Genomic DNA, 25,456 nt, shown 5'->3' with positions numbered 1-25,456 from the left:
CTGAATTCCTGCTTAGCTTAAAAAATGACTTTATGTTTGGCGGAGATTTCAATATGCCTGATTTCAAATGGGTTGACTACAAACCAATCTTCATTGTATTTGGCTTTTTGTGAATTAATTACTGCTAATTATTTATATGAGTACGTCACTGAGCCTACTCGCGAAACTCAGCACTCATCTTCAGTGTCAGATTTACTCTTCTGTAACCGGCCATCGGTAGTGCGCGGCACTGTTATCATACCAAGAGTAAGTGATCACAGCTGTGCTGTTGCTAATGCTCGGCATTTACCTTCTTTAATTCCAGAAGGTCTTTCTAGAAAGGTTTCCGTTTTTACCAGGGGAGATTATACATCAATGGATAACGAACTTGCATCCTTCTTTCCCAATTTTATTATTCTAAGCCAGAGTTTAGACTGCAGTTCACTCTTGGATCTATTTAAAAACAAAATTTGACAGCCTAATTGATCAATACATCCCAACAAAACGTCTTTCTGGTAAGCGGCGCCTCGACAAACAGTGAATCACGCGACCAATCAGATAGCTTGTCAGGAAACAACATCGCCTTCTACAATCGTATAAAAGGAATCGATGTACTGCTGTATTGCAGTCAATTCGGGCCCTTGGCAGTACCCTAAAAACTGAAATTAAAGCTCATAAGGATACCCTCTTCAATATTCTGGGTTCTAAACTGTGTAGTAACCCCGAGAAATTGTGAAAGTTTCAGAAACACAACAAACGCGAATCAGTCGGAGTCCCTATCCTAGACGTCGATGATGAACTCATTATTACTAATGGTGATAAAGCTTGCCGCTTTAATGCATATTTTCAGTCTACCTTTGCGCCAGCGTACATCGGAGAACTTCCGAACACTCGTGAATCTGTTACGGAAACCATGCCTGAATTGGTTTTTACTTACGAGGGTATTTTAAAACTGCTTCGTAACATCCGGACCGCCTCCGCCAGCGGTCCTGATGGTGTACCTACCATTGTTTTAAAATCATGCGCGAATGAAATTCTCATTATTTAGTCCCCTTGTTCCAAACATCGCCTAACTCGGCATGTTTGCCAAATGACTAGAGAAATGCTAATGTTATCCCAGTGCATAAAAGTGGTACGAAAACGTCTGTTGTTAATTATTGACCCATTCCCCTGACTAGCATGTGTTGTAAATCATTGGAACATATAATTTACAGACAAGTCATGAAACACCTTGACTCTCATGACTTCTTTACGCCAGTTCAGCATGGCTTTAAAATGGGTTTTTCCTGTACCACACAGTTACTTGAGTTAAGTAATGATCTGTTTTACTCTTTTGACCACGGATATCAAATTTATTGTGTATTTCTATACTTTAAAAAAGCCTTTGATTCTGTACCTCATGTGCTATTATTACATAAGGTACGTTATCTTGGCCTGCATCCCAATATCATCGACTGGCTTCAATCATATCTCCAGGACCGCATGCAGCGTGTTGTAATTAATGGCTGTCACTCCGATTCCGTAAACGACTCCTCAGGTGTGCCCTAGAGGTCTGTCTTTGGACCTCTTCTTTATTTCTCATTTTTATTATATTGTATTGTTCTTGACCTCACCTGCTAAGTTCGGCTATATGCTGACGACTGCGTGCTTTACCATGTTGTGGAAAGTTCTGACGCATCAAAACTTCAGCGAGAGTGAAATTCGGTCCAGTACTGGTGCTCAAAATGGCAGATGTCTGAACATTTCAAAATGCAAACTTGTCTTGTTCACTCGTAAGCGTTCCCCTCTACATACCTGTTATTCATTAAATAATGTTCCTCTGCATAACATTTTTGAATATAAGTATCGGCGTATATTTCACACCTAACCTCATGCGGATGAGGCAAGTTGCGCATATTACATCGAAAGCCTGCGGAATGTTTAATTTTTTTAAGCGTAATTTCAACAAAGCGCAGTCAGATGTCAAGCAGCGCCTGTATTTCACTTACATAAGGCTAAATCTTGAGTATGCATGCCCTCTATGGGATCCCCAGTTTATTTACTTACCTGACATGCTCGAACGCGTCCAAAATAATGCTGCCAGGTTTGTGTCAAGCAATTACAACTTTTCATCTAGTGTCACGTCTATTAAACACCATCTTGATTGGGAGTCTTTAGCTCACCGCAGAAAACATTTCAGATTGCAAATCATATATAGCATTTATTTTGGAAAGCTCAGCATTTGCAAAAACCGGTACCTGCTTCAACCTGACTTTTTATCTAGACTTGATCATCAGTGGAAGATCCGAGAAATAAAATGCCGGACAGATGTGTATAAGACCTCATTCTTTCCACTCACAATCAGTGAGTGGAACAGACTGCCAGCTGGCATCACTGAGTGCCGCACGGATAATTTAAGGCATTTTTATAAGATGTGAGACGTGGCGCGTAGTTCTCTTCGGCGTGTTTTCTTCATCACTTTATTAGTCGCACAAATGCTCTCTTTCGATGCTTACGTGGATTCCGCATTATCACTTTTGTCGTGTTATTTTCTTAATTTTTATGTATTTTTTTATTGTAATTCTGGCCTTTCTAGTGTTGCTATTTGTCATATTCACCCCTGCAATAATGCCTTCGGGCGCTGCAGGACTCTGTAATAGATAAATAAATAAACCATTCTGTAGAAATGGACGAGGTCGACGGAGAAGACTCCAGTGGATGCAACAAGCAGACATCTCTGAAGATGTCCGAAAAGCCGCCAAAATATCACAGGGCTAAATAAAGTTTTTCCGTCCTTCCTTCACCCCCACAGTTTTCTTTCTTCTCTAGTGAAGGTGGCTGAGCTCCAGACTCGGTACCAAGGCCATGCATCTTCGTTTGCTTCTTCCTATAGTCGCAACAACAATAACGTTAGTACTGTAGGCGTCAGAAGCGTTTGAAATTGATTTACAGGATAAAAAGGCGTAATATCTGTCACGTTCTCCGCGGAAACATTTACCACTCCGCAAAGGAAGGGAGGAAGGTGGGAATGAAAGAAGAGGAGGAGATAGAGGTACCGCATTGGTGGGCTACGATCCACCGCGCTGTAATGCCTTTCGCCTCGTCGCACGTTTGTGGTTGTAAGGGCCCTCCAGAATTTTTTTTAATGCAAGAGAGAACATGGCCAATATCCCGCAGAATATTGCGAACATATCTCGCGAACGTTCAGATCTAGATAACTCTGCTGAGCCAATAAAGGTGTTAGCCTCAAAAAACTTTTCTTATCCAGGCATGAAGAAGGAGAGAGCCCCAGTCTACAAGAAACGAGGAGGCCAGCGTACCTCCAGCAGCTGCAGGCCGTTCGCGTTAAGCTTTTGGGAATAGGTGATCTCTTGGCGAGCGGCCACATGTCGTCGATATACTCCTGGAAGGTATGTTGGTAATATGTAACATGGCTCAGGGACGAATCCCGTACCGAGCAATAATTGCGGCAATATTTACTTCAAGCCAGAAATATTAAGTTATAAGGCGCAAAACAGAAGGATATGTGAAACAAAGAAGTTCACTATACTTAATTGTAACGTTGAGCACTCTCTGCTGTATCTCCTGCGAGGTGTTTAGAAACAGAAAACTGAATCCTCCAGAAAATGTAAATATTTGTGCTATCATATTTTTAGAATGCAGTTTGGTTTTGGGGCGCGGCGTCTTCAATAATAAGGAAATTTGAATGCAAGTTGCGTAGAAGAAGCTACTCAAAGTTTTTGCATTAGCCAGCCCATATTCAACCTATATATGAAATGTTAGCTATTACGCGAAAGCGTATATAGCTCTTTCCGGCGATGCGCTGCCGTTCATTTTAACAGTGATGGGAATAAATGGGGTGGACATTTGGAAAGTCCCCTTCATGGATCACTGCCTTGTCGGGGCGGAGGGGCTTGCGAAACTCGATGAAGTCGTGAGCTCTGCTGTGTAGGGCCACCCAAGATAGACAGGTCACGGCAGGGAGTTCTGACAAAATGTGCTTCACTGGAGAAGGTAATGGCAACCCACTCCAGTATTTCCTGCCAAGAAAACCCTATGGCCAGTCACAATACCATTAATCATATGGCGCCGGAAGATGAGCCCCCCAGGTTGGAAGGCGTCCCACATGTTACTGGGGATGAACAAAGGGCGATTCCTAGTAGCTCCAGGACGAATGAAGCGGCTGGGCTAAAGCCAAAAGGACGCTCAGTTGTGGATGTGTCGGGAAGCGACCGGAAAGTCCGATGTTGCAAGGAGATGTATCACATAGCAACATGGAATGTAAGATCTATGGCACAAGGTAAACTGGATATTGTCAAGCGAGAAATGGACAGATTGAACATTGATATCTTGGGTATCAGAGAGCTCAAGTGGACCGGAATGGGAGAATTTAACTCCGGCGACCATTATGTCTTTTATTGTGGGCACGAATCCAAGAGAAGGAATGGGGTCGCTCTCATAGTAAACAGAAGAATGGGCAAAGCAGTGCTAGGGTACAACCCCAAAAACGACCGAATGATTTCACTTCGGATCCAAGGTCACCCTTTCAACATAACAGTTATCCAAGTCTATGCACCGACCACTACTGCTGAAGAAGCTGACGTTGAGAGATTTTATGCGGACCTACAATGCCTTTTAGACCGCACCCCATCATCAGACGTCGTTTTTCTCATAGGAGACTGGAATGCTAAGGTAGGGAGTTAAGAAATATCCGGAATTACAGGAAAGTTCGGTCTTGGTGAGCCAAATGAAGCTGAGCAGAGGCTAGTAGAGTTTTGTCAAGAAAACAACCTGACCATAGCGAATACTCATTTTCAACAGCACAAGAGGCGCCTGTACACATGGACTTCACCGGACGGTCTGTACAGTAATCAGATCGATTATATTATTTGCCGGCAGAGATGGAGAAGCGCTATACAAGCAGTAAAAACAAGGCCTGGGGCCGATTGTGGCACCGATCATCAGCTTCTTGTTGCCAAGATTAAGCTTCGCTTGAGGAAAACGCAGAAAACTAGAAGGCCTTTCAGGTATAATCTGGATCAAGTTCCATTAGAATATGCTGTGGAAGTGAGGAATCGATATCAAGAATTAGATCTAGAAGACAGAGCCCGAAGAGATGTGGACTGATGTTCGCGATATAATACAAGAAGTTGCTACTAAGGTAGTTCCAAAGCAAAAGAAGTGCAAGAAAGCAATCTGGTTATCTGAAGAGGCTTTGCAAATAGCTGAAGAAAGGAGGATGACAAAAGTTATGGGGGAAAGAGAAAGATACAAGGTTCTCAATGCGGATTTTCAGAAAATCACAAGGAGAGATAAGAATGCCTTCTTGAACATACAGTGCCAAGCAGTTGAGGACGACAGCCAATTAAGGAACACAGGAGCTCTGTATAAGACAATCAAAGATATCAAAGGAAGCGTCTGTGCTAAGCTGGGTTGATATAGGACAAACAAGGCAAGGACCTCACTGAAGCCGCAGAGAAAAAGAGGTGGCAGGAATACACAGAAGAACTGCACAAGAAGGACCCGAATGTGCAAACCCAACATAAGACGGTTGTGATCACTGATCTCGAGCCGGGCATCCTGAACAGTGAAGTTGAATGGGCCTTAGCCAGCCTTGCTAAGAACAAAGCTAGCGGAATTGATGGCATTCCAGCTGAGTTGCTTCAAAACCTCAACCATGACGCTGTTTCCATTCTTCATACATTATGTCAGAAGATTTGGACAACCCTGCAGTGGCCACAAAAATGGAGGAGGTCAGTTTACATCCCCATTCCAAAGAAAGGCAGTGCCAAAGATTGTTCCAACTACCGCACGATCGCGCTTTTTTCGCATGCTAGCAAGGTGATGTTGAAAATCCTCCAAGGTAGGCTGGAGCAGTATGTGGATCGGGAGCTTCCGGACGTGCAAGCTGGGTTTCGAAAGGGCAGAGGAACTAGAGACCAAGTTGCCAACCTTCGCTGGATCATGGAAAAAGCGAGAGAGTTCCAGAAACCCATCTACTTCTGCTTTATTGATTATGCGAAAGAGTTTGACTGCGTAGATCACAGCAGATTGTGGCAAGCTCTCCAAGAGATGGGAGTTCCAATTCACCTCATCTGTCTCCTCAGGAACCTGTATGAAGGGCAAGAGGCCACAGTCAGAACTGGGCATGGTTTTACTGATTGGTTTCCAATTGAGAAAGGAGTGAGGCAAGGCTGCATACTGTCGCCCTGCCTATTTAACCTATATGCAGAGTGCATCATGAGGAAAGCCGGTCTGGACGAGTCTTCAGCTGGAGTGAAGATTGCTGGAAAACGTATCAACAACCTTAGATATGCGGATGATACCACTTTAACTGCAGAAAGTTAAGCGGAACTCAAGAGACTTCTGATGCGCGTACAAGAAGAGAGTGAGAGGTTTGGGCTTAAACTGAACATTAAAAAGACAAAGATCATGGCGTCTTGCCCTATCAAGTCCTGGAGCATCAATAGTCAAGAAGTGGAAGCTATGACAGATTTTCTCTTCTTGGGCTCCAAGATTACCTCGGAAGGAGACTGCAGCCATGAAATTAGGAGACGCCTGCTTCTGGGAAAGAGAGCAATGGTTAGCCTTGACCGCCTAGTAAAGAGCAGAGACATTAGTCTGCCAACCAAGATCCGTATAACTCGTGCTATGGTCTTTCCAGTTGTGATGTATGGATGCGAGAGTTGGACTGTGAAAAATGCTGACCGCCGAAGAATTGACGCGTTTGAATTGTGGTGCTGGCGAAGACTCTTGAGAGTTCCTTGGACTGCCAGAAGATCAAATCAGTCAATATTGTCGACCATAAACCCTGACTGCTCATTGGAGGGTCAAATTCTAAAGTTAAAGCTCAGCTACTTTGGTCATCTGATGAGAAGAGAGGAGTTGCTGGAGAAAGATTTGATGTTGGGAAAGGTTGAGGGTCGCCGGAGAAGGGGTAGGCAGCGAACGCGATGGTTAGATGGCATCCTCGAGGCACTGCAGATGAAGTTATGTGATGTTAGGAAGATAGTTAGAGACCGGAAAGCGTGGCGTGGCATGGTCAATAGGGTCACGAAGAGTCGGACACGACTGAACGACTGAACTGACTCAACATTTGGAAAGTAAGAGAATGCTTACGCTCGAAATTTATTCCATGATATATTTATTTGGCTGGGTTTTGATAAGTTGAAAGAGGTAGTATTCTTCTCACTTCTCTGAGAACTACACTTATAAATGACGACATAATATTGAAAAACACTATTTCACAAAGATTTAGAATCTAAATAATTTTTCTTGTGAGTTATACCGTGTGGATGACAATTCATACTGAGTGTCTTATATATTTTCAAGTTCAGAGTTTCCATCGTAAACTCTATAATGTACAGGGCATTCATGAATGGGAAAGAACTTCAAGAAAACATCTAGAAGCAGGCCCGTTGCACTCTAAACTCCAAACAAAGGCTGTATTTAGGTCATGGGTTCGAATTCAAGTCACTAACGGCCCTCCATCTTGACTAGTAGGTAGATGCTAGATATCAAGCGAAATGGTATGACAACACAAAGCGACAAAAACACCAGTTGAGTCACTATTCTTCCAAAGCGTCGCTTTTGTATTTTCTCTACATTGAACAGGCTGCCACCGACGATCAACTTGGGAGGGAACACACTAAGGCATTATAGAGTGGGTACATTAGCTCCACCTTGATGTGTGTCATGAGGCAGTGATATCTGAAGGTTCCTCTTCGGATTCCTTGTTAAAGTATATACATTTTCTCTAAACCAGCGTGGATTCATAAACCGCGTGTTCGCAATTCCTGTTAAGACGAAGCTTAGGCACCCTCCTAATTTTCCCGCAAGGGCACCTTGTGTAAACAAGGTGTTGGTGCTTGGTGCCACCACGGACCCTGAGCCCCCATACCGAAGCTGTAATCCGTACCGTGGCGATAGGTTGAGAGGTGAAGGGAAGAAACCTTGAACGGTGGCGGTCGAGGCCATGGTCAAGCCTCGGCCGATGGGCTCCTCGCCTGTCCACCAGGCGAGGGGCTCCGGGACCTTCCTCTGCGTATAAGGGTGAACCAGAGGCGACATATATTAGGACCCCTTAAAACAATCCATACTGCATGGAAAAACTACCTTTAAAAAAACCTGATCGACCCCCGAAAAGGAGTCGCACCGAAGTGACGCAAAAAATCAGTACACCAACTGAGAACTTCCCAAAATTTCTTGTCTTGCACTCTGTAACCGAATCTCAACCAGTAAATGAACTGTCAGTCTTTCTGATTGCCAACACTCTGAAGGCCATCATTGGGGCAAACTACAAAGCGAAAAAACTAGGATCTGGTGACCTGCTAATAGAGGTATTAGACAAAAGTCAATCTGACAACCTTCTCATAACAAAAACGTTTGCTCACCTTGACGTTCAGGTATCACCCCACCGCAGTCTTAACAGCTGCCAGGGAGTTGTCTCTGAGCGAGACCTCCTAAACGAAACAGAATCAGATCTCCTTGAGGGCCTACAGAACCAAGGTGTAACAGCAGTACGAAGAATAACAATCAGGCGAAAGAACGAAGAAATAAAAACGAAACATATTGTTCTCACCTTCAACCAGAGCACACTTCCTGAATTTGTCAATGTGGAATTTATCCGATGCAAAGTTAGCCCGTACATACCAAGCCCCCGCAGGTGCTTCAAGTGTCAGCGGTACGGGCATGGTAGCCAGACATGTCGAGGACGCCTTACCTGTGCAAAATGCAGCGCGCATGACCATGCAACCGATAAATGCAGTGCAACTGACTACAAATGTGTGAACTGTGAGGGCTCCCACCCTGCGTACTCACGGTCCTGTGCAGCCTTTCAGGCCGAAAAAGAAGTAATCAATATACAGATAACTGAGAAGATAACATACGGAGAGGCCCGAAAAAAGCACAGAATGCTTTCCTCAGCTCCCTATGCTAACGCAGCCCGCAGAGGGGCCAGGCCGCGTCTAGTAACGGTGGGCACGCAGTGCAATGCTGCTGACGTGCTCCCACCACGGCTCCTCACTAAGCAGCCACCGGCTGCACCAATCTTTGCTATCCCGGAGGTCACTTTCCCCCAGACGTCCGGGACACCAAAGACATCTGAGAGGGACTTTGTTCCTCTTGAAAAACCTCCTGCCTCCATGCCTTCACCAGAGGCGATGGAGGTGAGCACGGACTCCGCAGCGTCAGCGGCGCCTAGGGAGTCCGCCAATGAGAGGCGGGGCCTGCTGGACCGTCTCAAATCAAAAAAACATACACCAGTTAAGCCCCCTGATAAGGGCGGCGAGTCCTAACCCTACTCTATATTCCTTCCAGACCTACCAAAATGGCTACCGAGAGTATCATTTATTGGAACTGTCGAGGACTCCTAAAAAATCTGGATGACGTATATGAAATCCTCGCCGAACACCAACCAAACATAGTTTGTCTGCAAGAAACGCATCTGAAACCAACAGACACAAGTTTTCTCAAACAGTATCATATATTCAGGAAAGATAGGCAAGGCAGTACTCACCCCTCCGGTGGCGTTGCCATTATAACACAAAAGTCAATCGCTTGTCGAAACATCTCGATTAACACAGACTTAGAGGCAGTGGCAATACAAGCCTTAATATTCGGTAAAATAACAACGGTATGTTCGCTGTATATTCCGCCAGATCACAGGCTATGCAACAAAAATTTTGAAAAGCTAATTGACCAACTCCCAGAACCATGGCTGCTGGTCGGAGACTTTAATGCCCACCACCCATTATGGGGATGTACAAAAACGGACTTCCGAGGTGCACTAATTGAAAAGTTCTTGTTGTCCTCAGGATCATGTTTACTCAACTCAAAACAGCCAACATACTACAGCTCAGCTCATAATACGTACACAGCCATTGACTTAGCCATTGGCTCTCCGATGCTCTTGGCAGCTACAGAGTGGGTTGTTATTGACAATCTATATGGAAGCGACCATTTTCCAATCTCTGTGAAGTACACAGGCAATAAAAACGTAAATGCATCTAGTCCCAGGAAATTTAAAGAATATGTGGCCAACTGGGAGATGTTCAGGGAACACTCAGCTCTGCCCTGTTCATCAGTCACTGGCTTAGGCGTTGACGAATCTCAACTCTTGATCACGCTGCACATTATAGATGCTGCAGAAAAACACATTCCACAAACATCAAGTAAGCCACGAAACAAACGAAGGCCGTGGTGGAATGCAGAATGTAAAACTGCCCGTGAAACACAAAACAAGGCATGGTCGAAGTTACGCCGATACCCCACGGCTGAAAACCTAATAGAATTTAAGCGCGCAAAGGCAAATGGCAAACGTGTTCGACGCATCTCCAAGCGAGAAAGCTGGTCATCATTCCTTTCTTCTGTGAACTCTTATTCTGATTCTCACAAAGTATACAACAGAATAAGAGCACTCAAAGGAAATAACACTCTCCCAACACCCCTTGTCAGCACTAGTGGTGACTCTCTTGAACACCAAGCAGACACACTAGGGCAACACTTCGAATATGTATTCAGCTCAGCGCACTATACAGACTCTTTTTTGCAGCACAAGGTAACTGAGGAGAGGAAGCCTATATGTGATAAAAGACCGTGCACAGGAGGGTACAATAGCCCTTTCACCATGCAGGAGCTGGAGATTGCACTTGGCACATGTGGGAACTCGGCACCAGGTCCTGACAGGGTCACATATGGAATGCTCAAACACCTGCATACGGGCACGCTTGAAACCCTACTTTGCCTGTATAATAAAATATGGTCCACAGGACGCTTTCCTAAAGCATGGAAGGAAGCGGTCATTATCCCGATATTAAAACCCGGAAAAGAACCCACTCTTGCTGCCAGTTATCGGCCTATTGCTCTAACCAGCTGCTTATGCAAGCTTTTTGAAAAAATGGTAAATCGCCGCCTCCTACATTTCCTTGAATACAATGGTCTTCTTAATCCAAACCAAGCTGGTTTTAGAGCTGGGCGGTCAACAGCTGATCAGCTCATTGCATTCGAGTCTTATGCAAGGGATGCTTTTGTACATAAACAGCATTGTTTATCTGTCTTTTTCGATCTCGAAAAAGCATATGATACCACTTGGCGCTATGGTATCATCCGCGACCTCTTCTCTCTTGGCATCACAGGGAACATGTTGAATACAATTCGAAGTTACTTGTCTGAGCGGGCCTTCAAAGTTCGTGTTGGCAATGCATACTCAAAGCAGTACATACAGGAAAATGGTGTCCCTCAAGGTGGTGTTCTCAGTTGCACACTTTTCATAGTCAAAATGAACTCTTTAAAAAGTGTGTTGCCAAAAACCATTTCTTGCTCTGTATATGTTGATGACATCCAGATAAGCTTCAAATCTTGCAACTTGGCCATCTGCGAAAGACAGATTCAGCTAGGTGTTAACAAACTGTCCAGGTGGGCTGATGACAATGGGTTTAAATTTAACTCTGAAAAAAGTGTTTGTGTACTTTTCTCTAAGCAGCGTGGCGTCAGACCTGACCCCAACATTACACTGAATGGTCAGAGCCTTGCCTTTAAAAAGGAACATAAATTTCTTGGCATAGTTGTTGACGAAAAACTCTCCTTCATTGCCCACATAAAACAGTTGCGACTGAAGTGTCTCAAAGCAATGAATCTGCTAAAAATTCTCTCTCACCGGTCATGGGGTACAGATCGCGACTGCCTTCTGAGCCTTCTGAATAGTGTAGTTCTATCACGCATAGACTATGGCTCGATGGTCTATGGGTCAGCATCATCCTCTGCACTAAAATTACTCGATCCCGTGCACCACCTCGGCCTTCGCCTCGCTACGGGCGCTTTTCGAACTAGCCCAATTGCTAGCCTTTATGTCGAGGCGAACCGATGGTCACTGCAACGAAGGAGAGAATTTACTTGTGTAACTTATGCTATGAAGGTACTATGCCAACTGAACCATCCATGTCGCCGCCTCCTGCTTGACAAAACTAGCACAGCACTCTTCTCAAGAAAACCATCTCTAACACCGCCATATCCAGTCAGAGTTGCCACGCATATTGAACAACTGGACATTCCGATTAACAGCCTTCATACAACTTCACCAAAAGACCTAATTGCCCCTTGGGAAATGCATGCTGTTAATTGTGACCTGTCGTTCCTTGAAGTGGGCAAACATGCATCCCCTTTTGCCATACAGCGACACTTCATGCTACTTCAGGCGAAGTACACTTGTGATGAATATTACACCGATGCTTCGAAGTCTGCTCAAGTGTCCTGTGCAGCACATGGACCACACTTTTCACTTTCAAAAACACTGAACAGACATACAAGTATATTTACCGCTGAATGCCATGGAATCCTGCTAGCTGTGAGACACATTATAGAAAAGAAAATACAGACATCGATCATCTACACAGACTCCCTCAGTGTTTTAATGTCCCTATCCTTTCGAAAGTGGCACAATAAGAACCCAGTCCTGAATTCCCTTTATAACTCCCTTATGTCTGCCCATAAACTAGAACTTAATATTACACTGTGTTGGGTGCCAGGCCACCGCTGTATACCAGGAAACGAGGCAGCAGATAGGCTTGCTGCAACAGCTGCCCTTCGAAACACTACAGACACTGACTACATATCATATCAGGATCTCAAGCCTCACATCAAAAACACGATCAGACAACAATGGCAAGAGGAGTGGGACATGGCAACGGAGAATAAACTACACACAATAAAACCAAGGATAGGCAGATACACTACAGAAAAACAAAACAGATTCAAAGAAGTAGCTCTGTGCAGGATGAGAATAGGTCACACATACACAACACATTCATACCTTTTAACAAACTCTCCTGCACCACGTTGTTCGAGATGCGGTTGCCGGCTCACAGTACTCCATATTTTAATTGAATGTCCAAGACTGGAACAGCATAGGAGACGTCACTTCCCTGAATTATACACGAAACAAATACCGCCACATCCATCCATCTTTCTTGGCGACCATCCAATGTTTCCTTTAGAAAGACTTTTTAAATATTTATTAAAAGTAGGCTTTTTATACGGAGTCATTTATCAACATGGGCGTCAGCCCATTTCTTTTAATCAAATGGCTTTCTTTTAAAGAAATTGTTGCTGAGGCAACTTATTCTTTTAACACTTACATCTCACCCTTTCAGTTTTACTCAGACCACTAAACACCTTAACTCAATGTTTTTAGGCCCTATACACCACTGCTTTTAGACTACACACTCCGGGAAAACTTTTAGGCCCTATACACCTCACCTCGGACATTTTATCAAATTCAGTGGTGACTTCACCTTGTGTTTTGGCGCTCTTTGGCCAAAGATGCCCTTGCGCCATAAAAAATCAGTCCATCATCATCATCAACCCTCCTAATTTTCTGTTTCACGCAACGTAAATGTTCAGCAGTAGTTTTTTCACAACTGTCAATAGCGTATTGATAATAAATGGTGGGACCTCACACGTGGCGGCAATCAATACTTCCATGAATATATTTATTAACAATTCCACATAGTCTTTAAACCGTTCCGCTCCAAAGGAAACGAAGCGTTGAATAGCATACGGTTCAACAAGCAGCATAAACAGCATTCAGTGTTTTTCGCAAAATTGCCGCAAACGTTTTTCCATCGAAGAAAAGCGCAGGCTGGCTTTCTGAGATGCAGTGGTAAATGATGGCCAGTTTTGCAGCACACCACAGTGCTCGTGCCTTTAAAAGTACTTTGTGTTTGGCTTGTTAGTTTGTACCATGTTTCACATTGTTTAGTTCAGCGGAAAACGCAGCTTTAGGACAGGAATAGAGAGATACCTTACAACTGAACGGAATCGTACAACAAAAAAACGTCCTATAATTAAACAGCAATAGGCCTGCGCATACCTAGAAAAATTCATAACACTCTTCGCTGGCAATCTAAAACACGAAACAAAAACAATAGTTATCGCTCATGAACACACTATGAAAGACATTGCCTACTGCGCGAAAGGGACAATGGTATGAAATTGGTGCATTACTCGGCAATGAAGATTTGGCAGCGTCCGTAAAGCGTCAGCTGACCCTAGGCTAATGAGCTGATATGCCGTCATGCAGAACAGGTAGTGGGAAGCCCCTTCGTGCGTAAGAAATACTGTTTCTAGTGAAAAAATCGATTATTTCAATTCAAAATCAAACAAGCATAGATTCCAAGTAGATATAATGCGACTCATGACGACTGGTGTACTGGCTAGATAAAGAAAGGATAAATTATTTCCCATTACACCACATATCGTAAACATTATTAGTCAACCCTTAGTGAAGTAAAGTGTAGCGGACACCAATACTGGAACGCCTAAATTATAGCCATCCTTTGAATTGATACAAAAAACAGTAGGAATTACAATGCTCAGTAAAGTTATATTTTAAACCCTTAAATTAGGAAGCACATTCTTACAGCAAACTGTCGGAAATCACCTGGTTTGGGAAGAAAGGTTTGACATTGTATTTTATAACAGTGAAATGACAGATGTCCACACAAACTACGGAATAGAAGAAAAGACACGGCTTTTACAGCTATAGCAGAACCCCCCTCCCCCCTCCCCAGAAACTCTTGATATGCGTCAAGAAAAATTTTTAACGGTCCAAAGAAGCACTGTTCAGTAGAACGTCCAATGTGGCACAATTATATCTTGACAGCAGGAGTTCTTATTAAACTTAACACGTTGTTGATAGTTAAAATATCAAACATTCCAGTCAGTGCCATTCTGCATTGCTCGTCATTGATTACTGGTCATGCAACCGATATGTTGGCGGCCAATTAAACTATTGACCCTTCCTCAAGGCAACTTAAGAGCTTCACTGATACTAAAACAACACCGCTAGTGGCGACGAAGCGTAGTTCAAGGCAGTTAACTTGTGGAATAGTCACATTTTGGCCATTTGCAATATGTAATATAGCACAAACCATACACTTGAGAAAAGAAAGAAGCACGTAAGACCAATTATCACATTTCAATAGAAGCGTGCTCCTTGTCCTCTAGCCTTTTGACGGAGAGTGCCTGTGATCGCTTTCGCTCCTTTCCCATTGCTCATACGCGCCGGTTGCATGTAGTTAAGGTTTCTTTTGAGAGCATTAGCCCCGTTTAATTCCAAAATTTACTGCGGCACAAAATATACGTGCTATGGAAGACACTTATTCATAGAAATACCTGTTACACTATGTTTTGTTTCGTTTAAATATATTATAATTTCTTTCAAAACAAAACTGCAACAAGCTCCTCGCTTTAACATTTCTTTCAAATATATACCTGTCTCATATTACGTGATTGCATTTAATGTTTTCAAAACATGAATGCAGCAGAAGGGCTCTGAGAGTAACATTAGAGTCTTAGTCGATTTCCTTTTACTTAGAGGCAAATTCCTAACTCGGAACTAAGGAGCTGGCAAGAGCGAAGCCAAGAATTATCTTCATACATTCGAACAGGTCTTTAGGTCTTGTTGCGCTTGAATCCCATGCTTCACCTATCTTCAGATGAAAGTCATGGATTTTAAGATACAGTTATTTCTTATTCTTTTGTTGGCTAATCGGCTTTGAAGTTGTTTACCAGGCATTAAATTGCTGGTCACTAAAATGCACCTAGCTGCTAACCTATTTGGTTAGCAGGTGCCGACCCGAGTTGCTTGCTAAGCACCTCGGGGGATGAACTGCAAATAATGATTGATGACCTAGACAGAAAAAAATAGAGGGGTAGGCATGAAAATCAATATGCAGAAGACTAAGGTAATGTTCAACAGTCTCGGGAAGGAACAGCAGTTTGCATTAGGTAGCGAAGTACTGGAAGTAGTAAGCGAATATGTCTACTTAGGACAGGTAGTACCCGCAGATCCGAACCATGAAAAGTAAATAACAAGAAGAATAAGATTGGGATGGATCGCATTTGGCAAGCACTCGCAGATTATGACTAGCAGCTTACCGGTATCGCTCAAGAGGAAAGTATACACAACAGTTGCATCTTACCTGTACTCACCTATGGGGCCGAAACGTGGAGGCTAACCAAGAGGGTTCTACTTAAGTTGGCGACAACGTAGAGGGCTACGGAATGCAAAATGGTAGGGGTAACATTAAGAGATAGGAAGCCTGCAGAGTGGGTCAGAGAAATAACTCAACGTATTCAGATATGTGGCGCAAACAAACACAAACACAGGAGAAGATACACACCACAAGCGCACACTACCAACTGTAAGAAGACCCGGAAAACACTTCCTCTTCTACACTCAGGCACGTCTCAACTTCCTCTTCTTCTCATTTTCCACTTCTTTGCCCAGGGGGAAAATGGCACTCTCTTACTCGCAGACCTTAACCTTGTCCAAACATGGCGGTGACCAATCTCTTCTTCCTCTTCTTCTATTCTTCCTCTTCTTTCCCAAGGGAATATTGACACTTTCTTCCTCTCAGCCCGAAAACATCAACCAAACATGACAGTCACAAAATATATACTGTCTTGTAAATCCACACCTCTGCTTTGCCCAGCAACTCCTACCACGCTGGACAGGCAAATATCACCACAAAGTCACAAGTCATTCACTAAAAACACCACCACACATACAGTAGGACATGTCCATCTACACCCCATAACTTAAGTAGTCCCTATGTAATGAGAAACTTTATCTTGCCAACATCTAAGAAGCCACGAGGCCCATGTACTTGAGGGGAAAAATTCTGTAAACTCCCATGGCCCCAAAACGTAAGATGAGTCCAAGAATAACAACTTTAGGCCAAGAATAACAGCTAGAGGCCCGATAATAATCTCGTTCTTTGCATAACTCAGGAGGATTGCTCAATAAAATTAAATTCTTTTCTACGTAAACTCAACGAAGCTTCACTAATGCATCTCTCATCTTTCTTCTGTATCCAATATTCCTCTAAAATTTCGCGTGCCATCTTATCCCGACTCCTGCCTAATATGTTTAGCCTACTAAACAACGGCTCACACTTGCAATTTTGGCAGTGCAAGGCTAAATTTGACCCTTTGCCATTTTCTATGGACATCTCATGTTCCCTCATTCTATCATTAATACATCTTCCTGTCTGCCCAATATATAGATTACCGCACGTCAGTGAACCTCATAAATCACCCCCACCCGACATCCAATAAAACTCTTAACATGCTTCTTATCGCATTGCCCTTTGTTTTTTCTCCCTATTATTGCACATAACCCACCCAGTTTATTGGGGGCAGAAAACACAACTGGCACCTCAGACCTACTAGCCACCTTTTTCAGGCAGTGTGCAACTCTATGTATATAGGGGATCACTTGTGGTCGTTTATTCCTCAACATATCTGGCGATCTTTTTTTCCCTTTCATTTTTTGAAGCAAAGACTCTGCCACCCCACACACAATCATACCCGGGAAACCAGCCGCATCGCATCAAGCGTGGTAGGAGTTGCTGGGCAAAGCGAGGTGTGGATTTACAAGACAGTATAGATTTTGTGACTGTCATGTTTGGTTGATGTTTTCGGGCTGAGAGGAAGAAAGTGTCAATATTCCCTTGGGAAAGAAGAGGAAGAAGAGGAAGAAGAGATTGGTCACCGCCATTATTGGACAAGGTTAAGGTCTGCGAGGAAGAGAGTGCCATTTTCCCCCTGGGCAAAGAAGAGGAAAATGAGAAGAAGAGGAAGTTGAGACGTGCCTGAGTGTAGAAGAGGAAGTGTTTTCCGGTTCTTCTTACAGTTGGTAGTGTGCGCGTGTGGTGTGTATCTTCTCCTGTGTTTGTGTTTGTTTGCGCCACATATCTGAATACGATGATGCACCAACTAGCCCCTCAAGCCGTTATTTTGAAATAACACAAGTTACCGACATTCTAGTGGAAAGTATATAGAAATGGACATGGGCAGGACATGTATAGCGAAGAGAGGATAAACGATGGTCGCTTGGGGTAACAAACTGGATTCCAAGGGAAGGAAAGCGTAGCAGGGGGCGGCAGAAAGTTAGGTGGGCGAATGAGGTTAAGAAGTTCGCAGGGGTCAAGTGAACGCAGCTAGCACACAACCGGGTTAAGTGGAGAAATTTGGGAGAGGCCTTCGCCCTGCATTGGGCATAGTCGGGCTGATGACGATGATGATGCTGATGATGATGAACCAATTTGGTACGGCATAGCCAAACCGTTCTATTCTAAATGTGTAGAAGTGATAGTAGCGTGCATTTGGGACAGTGATTTGTATGCGAAACGACACTCGTGCAAAAACACATTGTTCGTCAACAGCTGCTTCCATTACATCCCAACAGGTAAGCTACGACCGCGCCAGGAACCTGCTCATTGTCCCCTATGGTCTGGTGGCTCTTATGGCCAAAGGCGCTGAAGGGACAGAACCTGTGATGACAGCCCTCCTGTCTGCGCCACTTGTCCGGGCTCTTTTACCGCGACCTAACGGGCCTTACTCCTGGAAGGTAATCTGCTTCAGAACAATCCACTCCCGTGATTTGACATAGTCCCAATGGAAATTCAGCATCCCCATGTTTCTCCCTTTAAGCATCTCACTCAAATCCTAGGGATATGTTGTTTAAAATGCGTTCACTAAGATCATCTGCAATTTCCCACACTGAAATATTCATTGCACTAGTATGATCCTTGTGCGTTGTAGTATCATTCTGCAAATATCTGGCAATACGTTTTACGACTGGAAAGTATCGAAATAGGTACCGTGCCTCCCAAAGGCGCACATTGTTCTATGCTGGGCTATTGAACACCTGCCATCCAAAAATGGTACCGTAACACATCTGGACCAGTAAAAATTGTGTCAAAGAAATGTTATTTTATTCGCGATAACTGCATATCTCATGAACCGCTGTTTGTATTCCTTAATACGTTTCTTATTTATACTTGAACGGTGTAGTCAAACCGTATCTCCGATACGTGCTCGAGACCACTTATTGAACAAGAAAGTGAAAGATTTAACGTAGTAATTATCGAGAGATTTAAAACTACAATTATGGTATCGCAACAAAACGCGGAAAAGCAAAATATGCATACTGCGCTTCGTCCCATCCTAGGTAATGCACAAAGCTCCAAAAGTAAGCGGGTTGTTTTGCAGCATCGCCGAAGTATAATGAAATGCGAGAAGCAATAAAATAAAAAACGAATTGCCTATGAAGCGTCAAAGCAATATTAAGGAAAAAAGCGAGTACGCAAGGTCTCTTTGCTGCAAATGGGGCTGCGTTCCTTCGGTTTTGTATGGTTCCTCACACTACGACATAACGTTGCAATGTTTTAAGGAATCGTTCGTGTCATATTAGAGCAATGCTGAAGGTTATCACGCTCCTTATTATATACGTCTTCTTTCCATCGGCTCTATTTTTATGACCATGAGGCCTGTGTCTCTGTGTCGAATGCGTTGTCCCTATGATGCGCTACACTGGAGCTTCTACGCCAGCGGTCTGGGGTGAACTGCCGCTATCTCAACAAGTTCTGGTGAAAGAAAACATTTAGTGTCCGCTGTCAAGCATACGATGCAACACATTAATGGCTTTTATGTCGGGCTCTCTTTGCGGATACTAGTTAACGTGTATGTGCATTCCAGTCAGTTATTCTATCTCCGCCTAATTTTTGTCCGTATTATCTCACGCGTTTTGGATAGGGCACAGTCATTCACTATGCACTTTGCGCAATTCCACCAGCGCTATATATTAGCTGCTACGATACTGACTGTCCTTCGTAGGTAACGTAATGGCCCAGCCCTGAGAGACGTCAAGGATTGAAGGTGCTTAGAAAAGAAAGAACATGGATATAAAGTCCCACTCTAACCTATCAGTAGAACATAGTGGCCGTGGCGTAGCAGGCTTCAACTAGGGTAGAAGAATCCTGGCTTCGGTTCCTATCTCACTCTTTACATTTACCGACTCCAGCCTAATCGATTTTCAAGCCCCACCGTAGTGTAGTAGTTCAGGTACTAGTCCTTTGTTTTCAAAGATGCGCGATCGAATGCCGACGGAGGCAGCCGCTTTGCGATGGAGGCTAAATACAATACAGCCGTGTGCTGTTCGAAGTCAATGAACTTTAGAGAACGTCAGGTGTCCATTGCCTAAGTGACTTTGGGACGTTAAACTAAAGCAAACCTAACTAAAGCAACTCGATGTTCTAAAGGAAGAATGGCCGGCTTCATGGATTAGTGAAGTAAACAATAAACTCCAGTTGGTGAAACTGATTTGTTCAAATGGTAATCGTAACATCAGGAACGCTTCACGACAGTGATAATATGCAATCTTCGAATTAGCTACATACACATGACATGCGACAGTCTGTTGAGAAAAGAAAACAAACGTATATGCAAACAATGTGAAGGGAAATTTGCCGTAAGTCGCATTTTATGTTTGAGCACACGGCTTGACACGCAAAAAAAGATTATTCGATTTTACGATTAACATATTCCCTTCCATCCACCATTCCTAATAAGAGGAATTTTATTTGCCAATCTGTCATATGTTATTAACTTTCTATATGAAGCAAATAATTTAGAGAATTTGTAGGATAAATATTGTACTCCACTTACAAAAATGTGTTTGGCACATGATACCCTGAGCTGCTTATGCACCATTAAACCTAACACACAACAAGCAACTCGATGTTAGGCGGTCTCGTGGTCTCCTACAACATGGAAATCACCGCCCCCCATGATTTTTCGGTAACAAATCTGGCATTAGACTTCTTGGAGAAACAAGTCCTTAATGCTATCGAGTTTGAAGCAACCTTAAGTCCCGTTAATGTAGTAGAAATTAACTCCGGGCTTGTCCGTGTGAATTCATACACTACGTTCGACTATTCCAGAACAAGCTAATAACGTACTTGTGGGCGATGTAGCGCATTTTGACGAATCATAAGCTTAAAATGCTAAGCCGGTAGGACTACATTGAATCTGTGCCTCTGCGGGGCCTTGTACGCAATCGGGAAGTATAGCGATGAGATCTTGAACGTGATCTCGCCCCCTGGAGTACTTGCTTTGCTCACCATAATCCTTGTCAGTGTCAATCATCCGGGTCAAAATCCAAAGCTGCATGCGTATTCCTGGCACTGGCACACAGACACCATGATCGGAACATATTCTGCTAGAGTTAAAGTGATAGCATAATAAAATGTGCGAGCAGCAAATTGCTGGCAGAAGCAAATAAAATTATCAATTTTCAACTCTTCCTCCCCGGCAACAAATGCGGTTACGTGATATTTCTTAGAGGAAGCCGAGGTGCAGAAGTTAGAGGAGGCCGCAGTTGCAGTTGCGCGGTATTCTTGTCTTCTTAGCGTAATGAAATTTTCCTGTGCGCCGAAGTTTGGTCGTTACTTGACATATTTAGCGCCCTGGAGGCAGTTCAGTGTATTTTCGGTGTGGGACAGCGGGAAACACCCTTGCGTGTGATGTTGTTAAAGGCAGGCTAATCCTCAGAGAGACAGACAGCACCACACCTTTCAAACGCGAATGACTTGAGACGACCACGAGTTCCTTTATGGCCAGGTGATGCTTGGGATGTCGCCAACTGGTTAGGCAATTATTTTGCATTCTGATGAAAAGCGACACAGACATAAGCGATGAGTTCTCATAAAGTTGGTCCCCAAAGCTCCAGCCCTTAATCAAGAGTTCGGGCTAGAAGGGCAGTTGACTGCTCTGACGTAAGGTAAGTGCTGATGGCAACTGTGGAAGCAGGGCAAAAACACGGGTCGCCGGTGACGCCCTGAAAAGCGTGCTGAGGGGCACTGGATCTTACTCAAAAAGATGGTCAAACAAAATGCCTTTTGGTAAAAACAAAAACATTACATAAAGTTCAGCTCCGCAACAAACGCGCAATCGCGGTTGAAACAGGGGAGTCTACTGTAAAGTGGCCATAACTGGGCGTTGCCACTGAGGGCGCAGTCGAAAGCCACAGCGATTTGCTCGTCACGTGCAGAAACAAGGTCACCTACCCCGAACATACGCGTTCCTGGGTAGATATGAGCACACACACTTAAAGCAAGGATACCACCATGGTGGTTCAATGGTTAGGGCGGTCGACTACTGTGTCCAAGGATGCGGGATCGGCTCCCGGCCACGACAGCTGCTTCTCGATGAAGAAAAACAAGGCGCCCATGTAATTTGCGATCTCAAAACATGTTAAAAACTTCCGATGGTCGACATTTCCAGAGCCCTCCTCTACGGCGTCTCTCATTCCGGAGGTTCTTTGGGGCATTAAACTTTATAAACTAGCCAACCACCCACCAAAAGGAAGACGTCACACTCAAAATATCAACTTATGAACGCTTATAGGGGGCACAACAATTTCGGTATCATATCGCTCCTCATAGATGAAAACAAGCGCTTTTGATTTTTTTCTTGGGCTTGATGATAGTCTCATTTACTGCATGGAGCGTCGACCGAAAACGAAGCCACTTTATATAGGCAAGAAAACAGACTAAGATGAATGACGGAGTAGGTAACACGTGTCGGTGAAGGACTTCTTAAACTACACTCCATTGATAAGTCCAGGTAATATTTTCTATGGGCGTGCGGGTGAAATTTTACAATTCCTACGTGAAGAAGCTCCCCCTCCAAAAACAGCCTGTGCTATTTTCCGCGCAAAGGACGAACGTTTAGAGGTGAGACGAAATGGTTTGGTTTGGTTTGGTTTGTGGGGTTTAACGTCCCAAAGCAACTCAGGCTATGAGAGACGCCGTAGTGGAGGACTCCGGAAATTTCGACCACCTGGGGTTCTTTAACGTGCACTGACATCGCACAGCACACGGACGCCTTGCTTTTCGCCTACACCGAAAAGCTGCCGCCGAGGCCTGGATGGTAACTGGTGGAGAAAAGCCAAAGGTGAGCGGTGCTACGTTTAGAGAGAGGGAGGAGGAACAGCCTAGGAATAAGGAGGCGAGGTGAGTGATGGGTGAAGGCGGATAAGGCATGCAAGAAGTTTGAGAAAAAAACTAACCACGGTTTCTTTTAGCGCCGATGACTTACACGCGAATTGTCATTCCATATCCCAAGGTAATATAGCCCAAATGACAGTAAGGATACCAAAAAGCACGAAAATGGTTGGCTGCAATTGTGTCGCATTCAGCACCACATGATGTTCTCTTTAAGGCGCGATCCGTCATAGACTCATGGTGAAATTCTCGCGTTGGCGAGATTTTTCCGCGCGACGTGTCAACGAGATTCAGCGAGTGAGAGATACTGTCTTTTCTTTCCTGCAAATTAATTATAGAAGGCCAGTGAACTCCGATGCATGCAACGGCACGGTGGTCGTGTTCGACAAGGCGAGCGCGATGTACCGTGTGCATCAGCAATGCGCAGGCTTTCGCCTTTCTCCGCTGCAGATTCTGGAGTACTCTCGGAATTTATTTTCGGTGTTTAAGAATCCGAAAGCGTATCAGACGATGGCTGACGTCACAGTGGAGGAGGTAGGAAATTTCAGCCACCTGGAGTTCATTAACGTGGACTGGCATAGCACAGCACACGGCAGCCTTTCATTTTGCCTTCATCAAAAATCATCTTCCACGGCCAGGCATCTATTTCTCTCTCCATGATAGACATCAACAACGTAACGAGTAATTACCTAATTCGGTTTGCAAATATCGTAAGCGTAGTTCACCTATGTGAAGAGAACTCAGAAACTCACACCCTTAAAATTTGTGGGGATGAGTTATACAACGAATTTGGGTCCAACCCATGTCATCCTTTCAATAGCTCACCTCAGGATTGTGCGATGGGTTAGCTTAGACTGCTTAGAAAGCAGTCGTCGTGCATGTCTGTGCCATGGCGGTCATGTGATCACCGTCATTCATGCTGTAGATATTCTAAATCGGACACAACTTACGATCAATGTTCTTAATGCGGTGACTCGAAGGGTATTAGGAGGTTGCATTATTTCTCAGAACTGGCGCGAATTACATTTGCCCTTACTCATATGTCACCGTGGAAGCAGAAAAGCAGATTTCTTTCTTTCTGCGTTATAAATATCCTGCGCGCATTTCACTTTACCGGATAGAGGCACCAATTGTAAACTGGCTTTAGACTATCGTGCTCTTGTTTAACGTAGCGAGATATAAAAACCCACCTTATTCCATGTGCTATCCAAAGTGCTCCGAGCTCCACGTGCTTTGCCGCGAACGCTTGTGTTGTCCCTCTTTCAGGATGCACATGACCAGCACCTTGCCTATGTCACGGAGTGCTTCCGATCAGTGCACAATGATACCTTGGGTGTGTACGGCGACGCCACGGTGCTGACGGAGCTGATTTACGAGTCGGCGCTCCTCGGCCCGCTCTTCGATCTGTACCGCAAGGCACTTATCGAAGGCTTCGACTCGACAGTCTACCTCAGTGAAAGATATGACAACTGGCAGCTGTTCTACGTTATCTGGACCATGAGCCACTGCGGCGACCGCCGAGGAGGTGACGTCGTGAATGCAGCGCTGAGGAATTCAGTGCGCTTCATGCGCAGTTTTGATTGCGGCATGAAGGACTATATGTTCTCAAAAAGGAAGTGCAATTTCTGGGTGTACTGGTGATGACCGTCGATAGGTGAATGGCTAGGGAGGCTGTTGTATTCGGTGCACAAAATATTTTAGTTTCATATTTACAGGCGTAGTATATTTTTTCTGCTGCTCAGAAATGTGAAATTCATTCCATAAAGGCACTTTTATCCTCCTGAATTTCTACGTTTATTTTTTTGCGCAGCTGCATTTATGAGGACGATTGGCAGACTGCCAGTTCTCCATTATTAAGAATTTATTCAAGTCAGACACTTTTGCGACATCTGCAAATGAGCACCATGTAACCCACTTCGCCAGTGTCGTGGTTTTTGTTTGCTTTGTGTTACGTCTGATTTATCAGAGGCATCTACCTCAATACTAACATGCCCGCTTTGTAGTGGAGAGAGAGAACTAGCTGGCACTTTTCCTTTCTTTATTTCGGGTAGAAATGCTTTTTTCCTTGAAAACGTAAGGTATTATATTTAAAGAGATGTCCCAGTGCTATATATGTTCAGTTGTTTTTTCTTCCGCTTTGCATTTAATGTTCTTAGTCCTGGTAATCACCATGAGACTACATCCTGTCAATGCCCACAGTATAGACAAAAAAAAAACAACGTTTGCCTTGCACTCGTAGACTATACGCTCGTTCAAATTTATATATATACATCAGCAACAATACCTGACGTCGCCGCACTATGCGTGTTTTCTAATGCATCGGATTGGTCAAGAAAGGCTCTAACGACATCACAAAGGACGGTGAGCAACCAGTGCCAAATTCGCAAGTGCTTCTCGGCCTACATTGTCTCGCAGTCAAAAACAAAGGCACGAACAATTTATAGGATTCATGCAAAACGCATCAGGAAGCTTCCCATAAAATATTAACTAAGTTCTAAAGAAAATTTTCTTCACTTACCTGATGCTGGAAATTGAACCAAAGATCTGAGGATTGCGAGAAGGGCGCGTTGCTCGAAAAGTCCAGAAAGCGCGTTCTGTGTTGATTTTGTGGACTGGTGAATTCGTGATGCTCTGAGCTGTCGTGATAG

General features: G+C 44.1%; 1 protein-coding gene and 1 long non-coding RNA gene across 3 annotated transcripts in view; one reads left to right on the top strand and one right to left on the bottom strand.

Moving 5' to 3' along the window:
• The window catches only part of LOC146174520 (uncharacterized), a 186,048-nt gene extending 161,238 nt beyond the window's left edge, over positions 1–24,810 (top strand). The window contains exons 8-10 of the mRNA XM_084585410.1: positions 3,227–3,368; positions 18,209–18,370; positions 24,075–24,810. Coding sequence (XP_084441536.1) covers positions 3,227–3,368; positions 18,209–18,370; positions 24,075–24,449 — 679 coding nt within the window. The 3' untranslated portion in view covers positions 24,450–24,810. The remainder of the gene's footprint in view (positions 1–3,226; positions 3,369–18,208; positions 18,371–24,074) is intronic.
• Positions 7,822–13,199, bottom strand: LOC146174521 (uncharacterized). 2 transcript variants are annotated; one of them, XR_014701872.1, is made up of 4 exons: positions 12,767–13,199; positions 8,540–11,331; positions 8,352–8,420; positions 7,822–7,998 (listed from the first exon to the last, which is right to left on the bottom strand). It is a non-coding gene; the product is annotated as an uncharacterized LOC146174521 (long non-coding RNA). The 2 variants fall into 2 exon arrangements; XR_014701871.1 differs by having other exon boundaries at positions 8,352–11,331.
• Positions 24,811–25,456: the final 646 nt, after the last annotated feature.

Source organism: Amblyomma maculatum, chromosome 11 (assembly GCF_055883805.1).
Source record: "Amblyomma maculatum isolate TAMU_Amacu chromosome 11, ASM5588380v1, whole genome shotgun sequence".
NCBI classification, from domain to species: Eukaryota; Metazoa; Arthropoda; class Arachnida; order Ixodida; family Ixodidae; genus Amblyomma; species Amblyomma maculatum.
Note: the sequence above shows the minus strand (reverse complement) of the source record. Positions and strands in the feature narration are given on the sequence as shown.